General features: G+C 52.3%; 1 protein-coding gene across 1 annotated transcript; it reads left to right on the forward strand.

Moving 5' to 3' along the window:
• Positions 1-4,470: 4,470 nt before the first annotated feature.
• On the forward strand, positions 4,471-8,303 carry KRTCAP3 (keratinocyte associated protein 3). Its single transcript, XM_081856448.1, has 6 exons — positions 4,471-4,828; positions 5,131-5,315; positions 5,413-5,472; positions 5,656-5,853; positions 6,804-6,932; positions 7,086-8,303. Exons 1-6 carry the CDS (start codon positions 4,825-4,827, stop codon positions 7,188-7,190), a joined length of 681 nt encoding a protein of 226 aa, XP_081712574.1. The 5' UTR covers positions 4,471-4,824; the 3' UTR covers positions 7,191-8,303.
• Positions 8,304-8,328: the final 25 nt, after the last annotated feature.

Below are 8,328 nucleotides of genomic sequence, written 5' to 3' on the forward strand. Positions count from 1 at the left end.
GGCCGAGCCCCGGAGCGCCTTCGGATTGGCCGCCGGACTGGCTCCGCCTCGCGCCTCTCGGCCTGCGACCTGTCCGTCTGACGGGACGTCGACGCGGACGGGGAGGGCGGGTCCTCGGCGGGCCGCGGAGCGGAGTGCGCGTGCGCTCGCAGGAGAGGGCGGGGCAGGGAGCTCGCCGGCCGAGCGGCGGCGCGCGTGCGCAGTGCGGCCTCCCCGGGAAGAGCGTCCGGCCCGTCGGCTTCCACGGGAGGCGCCCGCGGGCCGCTGAGGGCGGGGCGGGATGAGGCCTCTCCCCTGTCCATCCCACTGCGGAAAAGGGCTTGGAGGGCTCCTGTTGAGCTGGAGCGGCGCAGGAAAGGCTTTCCTTTTTTTGGAATAATATTTATTCAGGTTTTAAAACATTAAAAAAACAGAAAACACAATACAGAAAAAAACCGAAACATTTCCAAGAAAAAATGCAAAAAATAGAAAAAGCAAAAAAACCAAAAACAGATAAAAAATACATACAATCAAAACAGAAAAAAGTTAAACCTTTACATATTTTTTTTTCCTATGACTTATTTCCTTCACCTCCTCACACCTCCCCTCTTTGTTTTCTAGTTCAAATAGATATTTCAGCAAATCCTTCATCTTTATTTTTATCCGAATAATTTATCTTAATATACTGTAATTTTCCATTCTCTCTTTCACAAATTAGCCATCCACTTTTACTTTATTTAATCTTATTTCTCATTAAAACTGATATATTTAAACCTATTCTCTTAAGACATTTCCCCTAGGGTCATAAAAATTCCATTCCACAATTTCTCCATCTCTCATTAAACGCAATTAAAAAAAAATATTATTCTCAATATATACACTTTAAATTCCCAGTTTTCTTTCACCGTCTCTCCTCCCCGGTCTCGGCCCCTGCCAACAGTTCCATCGGCTTACAGCAGTCCATCAACCTGGAGATCTCAAATCCGAGGCTCTTAAGTCTTTTTCATGTCCCATCTGCCAATCTTCTTGATAATCTTTAATATTAAGAAACAGTTCTTGGGGGAGCTCCAACCCAACGATGGTCATATTCCTTCTTATCAAGTCTGCCAGATTTCCATAATTAAAAATAGGGCCCATAAAGTATTCCCGATCTTATTTCACACTTCTTCCGAGTCCAAAGGCCCCAGAAACTTCGGTCCCCTCCTGGCTCAAATTCATATCCCAAAAGTCATTTGATCCCCACATAGGCTGATCTCTCCACTTTTCATTTTCCAAATCAAGCCAGGCTCCCATCTCCAAAAACTGTCTTCTCCTAGTTACAGATAGGTAGCCGTGTTGGTCTGCCATGGTCAAAACAAAATAAAAAAATTCCTTCCAGTAGCACCTTAAAGACCAACTGAGTTAGTTCTAGGTATGAGCTTTCGTGTGCATGCACACTTCTTCAGATACACACCATTTGTGTATCTGAAGGGGGAGGTGGACTTCCTGTTTAGACCTTCCCCCGTTCCTTGCCAAATTAAATTGTTTTAAAAACCTAATTTCCCGTTCTAATCACGGGTTGTTATTTGAAATCCAATTGTCCACAAGAAGAAGTCAGCGCTCTCCGGCAATGGCTGTGCGGCTTCACTCCGTAAAAATAGCGGTCGATTCAAAACACCGCGCCGCTCACCCCACGTCGTTTTGAAGCCCCCAAAAAGGGGTTTCCCTGCGGGTAGGGGGGGGCGCTCCTGGTGTCAGCCGAATCCCACGTTCCCAGGCTTCCTCCGCCTGGGATTTTTAAGGGGCCTCCGCCTTCGCCACCGCAGCAAGACCCGAATTTCACGGAGCGGGTTCCTCTTAGAGGAATTCCGCCATTGCCGATGGCGCTAACCCGGAAGTCCGCAGGAAAGGCTTTCCTAGGCGAGGATCCCGCGACTCAAGCAAATAATAATAATAATAATAATAATAATAATAATAATAGTAATAATAATAATAATATAAAAATATATATATTGCCCTATACCCACGGGTCTCATGGTGCTTTATCTATTTTTAGGATCTGTGGGATTAGCAGAAAGGACTCAGCCAGGCTATTGGGAAAGGTTTTATCAAGAACATCTTGCTCTCCATACTATTTCAGCTCAGGTTTTACTGGTAAAAGTGATATTTCATCAATAAATTGATGGATCCCTTGATAAAACGGAGCTAAGTGAAGCATCTGCTATAAATAGGCACATCTGGCTGCTTTGTTACCATTTTAACTGAGATGTTGCCATGGTTATTTGCAGAAGGGCTCCTACTACATTACTATCCCTGTGCATTGATAGTGATATGTCATTATATTTCCATAAGAGTTGGAATCAAATGAAAAATCCATGGCAGATGACCACCCAACCTCTACTTAAAAACCTCCAAGCAAGGAGAATCAGCCACCCTCAGAGGCAGATTTGAAGATTACTGACATAACCTCTCAATCTTCTCCAGGCTCACAAATCAATTGTTTCTTTACCTGTTCTAGGACCCTTCCTGGTATCAAGCTGACTGGTCGGTAGTTGCCTGGATCTTCTCCCCCTTTTTGAAGACGGGGAGAACATTTGCCCACCTCCAGGGACCTCACCTGTTCTCCAAGGTTCTAAGGCAGATGCTCTGAGATTACACCTGCAAGTTTCTTCAGCACCTTGGATGCTGCTCACCAGGCCCTGGAGGATGCAATTCATTTGAAGTCTCCAAATGTTCCCTTTCCCCCTCTTTTCCTATCTTGCGCTGCAGCTCCCTCTTTGCATCGTTTACAGTGGTACCTCGGGTTACAGACGCTTCAGGTTACAGACTCCGCTAACCTGGAAATACCACTTCGGTTTAAGAACTTGGCTTCAGGATGAGAACAGAAATCGCGCGGCGGCAGTGGGAGGCCCCATTAGCTAAAGTGGTACCTCAGGTTAAGAACAGTTTCAGGTTGAGAACGGACCTCCAGAACAAATTAAATTATTAACCCGAGGTACCACTGTATTCTGGGACGCGGGTGGCGCTGTGGGTGAAACCTCAGCGCCTAGGACTTGCCGATCGTCAGGTCGGTGGTTCGAATCCCCGCGGTGGGGTGCGCTCCCGTTGCTTGGTCCCAATGCCTGCCAACCTAGCAGTTCGAAAGCACCCCCGGGTGCAAGTAGATAAATAGGGACCGCTTACTAGCGGGAAGGTAAACGGCGTTTCCGTGTGCTGAGCTGGCTCGCCAGAGCAGCTTCGTCATGCTGGCCATGTGACCCGGAAGTGTCCTTGGACAGCGCTGGCCCCCGGCCTCTTAAGCGACATGGGCGCGCAACCCCAGAGTTGGACACGACTGGCCCGTACGGGCAGGGGTACCTTTACCTTTTTACCACTGTATTCTGTTATGACCAGGTTGGGCATCAGTTTTCTTTTGGGTGAAGACAGAGGTGCTGAGCAGTTCCGCCTTCCCTCGATCACCCAAAAACCTTTATCCTCTCCTGGGCAGAACTGTTGGCGCTGTGCATTTCTTCCTTAAATCAGGTAGAAGGGAAGGAAATTCAGTGGTTATTTAATTTAAGTTACTAAGGAGTAGACCTTAGGCAAATCCAGAGTAGAGTCGCTAAGACGGTTGAATAGCATCTTGTATGCCTCTTTCCTGCAACTCCTGCAGCCAAGCTGGTGTCAGACAAATGCAGGAGAGAACCTGTTTCAGACCAGAAACTGCATTCTGTCATTGACAGCCTGGGGGGGGGGGAGCACATGCCTGCTGGGTGGGGCTAAAGGCCAAGGTGGGGAGGGCAATGGATGTGGCTTTTGTACACCTGGCTGCCTTTCAGCCTTTCAAGTCAGAGGATTCTGCAGACATCTAGCCAGCAAGCAAGAGACATTATTCAAGGGTGATGTCGGTTCTCTCACTGGTCCCCGCAATGTCCCAGAGGCCCCACTGGGCTCTGCTGGAAGTTAGGCATTTGGGGTCCTCCCTCCCCGCAATGCAAAGGAATCCTCCCTCTTTTTTCTATAGACAGTCTTAGCCAATCATATAATTATCTGCATTGTTCTTTGTATCATTTTATTTTATGTTCCATGTTCTAACATCACAATAATAATAACAGTAGTAAAGTGCCCTGATGTTTTATGATCTAGCAGTTCAGAAATACTTTTATAAATGAACAAGAATTGCAGCTCAAGGACCCATTCCAGCCAGGGGGAAGCAGGGGCGGGGGGGGGGGCGGGGGGAGCAGAGCTGGCCAGTGCCGAGAGCGGGATGCAGCAGCAGCCAGTCTGGCACAGGAAGAGGCCTGGGGGCCATATTTGCTCCCCAGCCCGGCCCGAGGACACCCCCGCTCTGCTCTAAGGCACAGCAGACCCAAGAGGTCAGCAGCGGCCTCTGTGGCAGAGAGTCGGCCTTTGAAGCCACGCTGGCCGCTTCCAGCCAGCGCCTGGTTGCAGCTCTGCGGCGCCACAGCGGCTGCCTTGCAAGCAGAAGAGCAGCTGGTGGCCTCCCTCGCGATGTGCAGTGGCCGCCTCTCGGCGCCGGGGGTCGGTTCTGTTCCTCGTCGACCCACTTTCCCGTTCCCGCTGCAGCTGATAAAAATGTGGCCGGCGGGATGAACCAGGAAGCCAAAACACTGGGAGGAAAGGAAGGCTTTTTCTGTGCCACCTGCCGCTTCCCGGGCAGGACAGGTGTGCGGGACCTTTGGCCCTCCAGGTGTCGCTGAACCACAACTCCCATCAGGCCCAGCAAGCTGGCTCCGTGGCCGGGATGGCAGGAGCCGGAGCTGAGCCGCACCTGGCGGGCCAAAGGTCCCGCGCACCTGCGGGAGGAGCCGGAAGCGCAGCGCTGCGGGGCCAGCCGGGTCTCTCCGGGGCTGAGCGAGAAGCGGGATGGGTGAGCGCTTGGCCTCGCAGTCCCCTCTTTCCCCCACCCGCGGCCGCCCCTCTTTGCTCCCCGCCGGCAAGCAAGAGCGAATACACTCCAAGTCCCACCCCCGAAAAGAGGCGTTTCAGCTCCGAGGTGGCTGCAGCATCACCCCATATCCGCCGCAGGGGCCCCTGGAGGAAGCCGGGCGCCTTTGCGCGTGGTGGGGGGGGGGGGACTCTGATCCCGAGCTGCGCCCCCCGCTGCGCTCCTCCTCCTCCTCCTCCTCCTCCTCACGTCTCTTTCTACCCCCCCCCCCATCCCCTCCGCAGATGCGGGACCCCGCGCGCGGCGCCTGGTGCGCAGCGGCATCTCGCTGGTGGTGCTGGGCCACCTGAACCTGGTGCTGGGCGCCATCGTGCACGGCTCCGTCCTGCGCCACGTGGCGCGCCCCGCGCACACCATCACCTCCGAGTACGCGGTGGCCAACGTGATCGCGGTGGTCTCGGGGCTGCTGGTGAGTGAGGGGCGGCGGGGCGGGCTGGGGGCGCAGGCGAGCTCCTTTGGGGCAGGAGCAGCCGAGAGCCACCGCGTGTTCCCCGTGTCTCCCGCAGAGCATTGCCGCCGGCGTCGTGGCCATCCTGGTGTCGCGGAGCCGCTCCCCGCCTTGGCTGGTGAGTGCGCCCTGCGAGGAGGAGGAGGAGGAGGAGGAGAAGGGGCCAGGCGCCGCCGGAGCACCCAAGGGTACCGCGTGGCTCCTTTCCCGGTGTGGGCGAGAGAAAGGGCGCCCTGGGCGGGGGCCCCCAGGCTGGGCTCGGGGCCCCCAGGGCTCGCTCACCCGTTGCCTCCCTTCTCAGCGCTGGGTGCTGCTGGCCGCGGCCCTGGTCAACGCGCTGGTGTCCGGCGCCTGCTGCGCGGGGCTGCTGCTCGCCGTCTCGCTCACCGTGGCCAACGGAGGCCGCTTCCTGCTCGCCGGCTGCAACCGCTCGGCTCTGGCGACCGACGCCCGCACCGTGAGGACCGACGAGTGTCCCTTCGACACCACCCGCATCTTTGTGAGTTGCTGGTACTATTTTCCCCTAACAGAGATTCAAGGTGGCTTACAGCTAAAAACACCGGGGGGGGGGGGAGCGGTAATTAAAAAGCAATTAACAGTAATTGGCATTAATAGAATAGAGATATCAAAACTTGTAAAAAGTATTAAGAAAATTTCAGTTGTACAAAATAAAGTGAAAAAGGAGAAAAATAAAAAGTGCAAAGAAAAATATAAAAGGAATATATGTGCATGTTACACTTCCATGTATTATCTATATCATGTACTGTTATTGCCCTAATACATATATGATTGTGGATAACCTGCTATATTATGTATAAATTCATTCTAAACGTCAATATCCAAAGTCTGCATCTCTCCACAATCTGTTCATCTTTTGCAAGGACTGTCATGTCTTCATTCCTTGAATTAAAGAGGACCAGATCTTTGTTCTTCATGTTCATCCTTACCAGTCTTTTGGTCATAGGGGTTTAATTGTTTTTTTGTCGACTTCCATACAGCAGGTATATAATGCAAAAGAATATATACTTCTGAAAATTTCATTTTTTTCCTGCACAGTCATATTGATACAGTCCAGCACTTTCTCCCAAAACTTAGGGAGTAAGAACAAATGTTTCAAAGAAGCACTGTCTTTATACATCTTCAACAAAAAGCTGCATTAGACAGTCCTTTTGTATACAAATTGTATGGAGTTCAATATTATTTTCTGTTGTATAAGTCGTAATTCAAGATCCATCAATATCTTTGCTACAGAAACTGAAACACTTTCCCACTATCAAACAGTATAGGAGCATCCAATTCTTTCTTCCAATCGTTTCTTAAACTAGTAAATAACAAATATCTATAGAAAGTAATTGTCTGTTTTCAGTTTCAAAAGCTTTGACCAGTTCTTCTGATGAGGTCTTGGCCGCTCCCCAGCTGACCTTCTCTGCCTGCCTCTTCCCTCCCTAGGACACGGCCCTGGCCCTCTGGCTCCCTTCCTTGGTGATGGCCGCGGTGGAGGCTGGCTTGTCCGCCTGGTGCTGCGTGGCGTCTTTCTCTCTCTCGGGCCAGGGCCCCTCCTCCTACAAAGTGGCACTGGTAAGAGGGCACCTTTCTCCCTCCCCCCACATCCTCCCCACCCCGGCACTTGCAGAGCGACCCCTGGGGGCCACCCAGTGCGGCCCTCTTGCTCCCTGCTTTGCCCCAGGCCCCTGGGCAGTTGAAAAGCTTCTCTTTGGGCTCCTTTTCCAGCTTCAGGAGGCTGCCCCAGGAAAGGAGGCAGCAGAGGAAAGCTCCGGAAGAGACCCTCATCATCAGCTCCTGCTTGACATGCAAGAAGAGGAGTGCAGCCTTTAGTGGGGTGGGGTGGGGAGAAAGAGCCTGCCCCACTTTTGCTGCAAGAGGCCCATGACAATGGGCTGTGCTGGGATGGCCAGACACAGAATGATAGAGTTGGAAGGGACCCCGAGGGTTGTCTAGTCCAACACTGCAGGAATCTCAGCTGAAGAATTCCTGACGGATGGCTATCCAACCTCTGCTTAAAACGTCCAAGGAAGGAGAGTCCACCACCTTCAAATGTAGCCCATTCTCCACTGTCAAACAGCTCTTACCATCAAAATGTTCTTCCTGAAGTTTAGTCATTATCTCCTTTCTTGTAACTGGAAGCCACGGGTTCAGGTCCTCCTCTCCGGAGCAGGAGAAAAGCTGCTTGCTCCACCCTCTGTGTGACAGCCCTTCAGATATCTGAAGACGGCTCTCCTATCTTCTCTCAGTCTCCTCTTTCAGGCTAAACATCCCCAGTTCCTTCCACCGTTCCTCATCAGGCTTGGTTTCCTGATCATCTTGGTCGCCCTCCTCTGCACACAATCCAGCTTGTCAATATCCTTAAATTGTGGTGCCCAGAACTGGACACAAGACTCCAGGTGGAGTCTGACCAAGGCAGAGGAGAGCGCTACTTTACTAGCCAGGCAAGAATCTTCTCCTGGCTCAACTGGCACCCCTTTGCAAGGGGGGGGGGGAAGAGATGCTTCTTCCATACTAATTCCCTGCTCCCCATATTGCAATACTTCCCTTGGCTGGGGCTCCTCAGTGCAGCTGTGTGCTCCTTGGGAGTAGCTGCAGAGCGACTTTGTGACCCAGCCTGGCGCTGTGAAGAGCAGCACTTGCACCTACTTTGCCATCAAAACTGCCCCCCAATGCCCAGATGGAGAAGGGGCATGTTGCAGCCATCACGCCAAGGAGAGCAGCACAGAGATGGGCGTCAGACTAGAGAGAATTGGTTTGCGTCCCTTTGCTCTGGGGCTGGCCGGCGGCCTCAAACCCCATTGCCCAGCAGAACGTGGCTTCCCACACACCAGGAGGCCCTTTGACCAGAGCTGGGCCCCTCCAGCCCCCACCCAGCCAGTTGTACTGGACTTTGAGAACTCAGAATCCAAGTGCTGTGGCAGAATTAAACTGTACAGACTCAGAGTGGACAGTCCTTTCCTTCACATGA

Source organism: Podarcis erhardii (genome assembly GCF_964252035.2).
Source record: "Podarcis erhardii genome assembly, chromosome: 3".
NCBI lineage: Eukaryota > Metazoa > Chordata > Lepidosauria > Squamata > Lacertidae > Podarcis > Podarcis erhardii.

Excerpts from the sequence above, each read along its gene's own strand:
- KRTCAP3 (XM_081856448.1), top strand. Across the intron at positions 5,473-5,655 it reads GCCGCTCCCCGCCTTGGCTG|CGCTGGGTGCTGCTGGCCGC; the intron begins GTGAGTGCGCCC and ends CTCCCTTCTCAG. Across the intron at positions 6,933-7,085 it reads CCTCCTACAAAGTGGCACTG|CTTCAGGAGGCTGCCCCAGG; the intron begins GTAAGAGGGCAC and ends CTCCTTTTCCAG.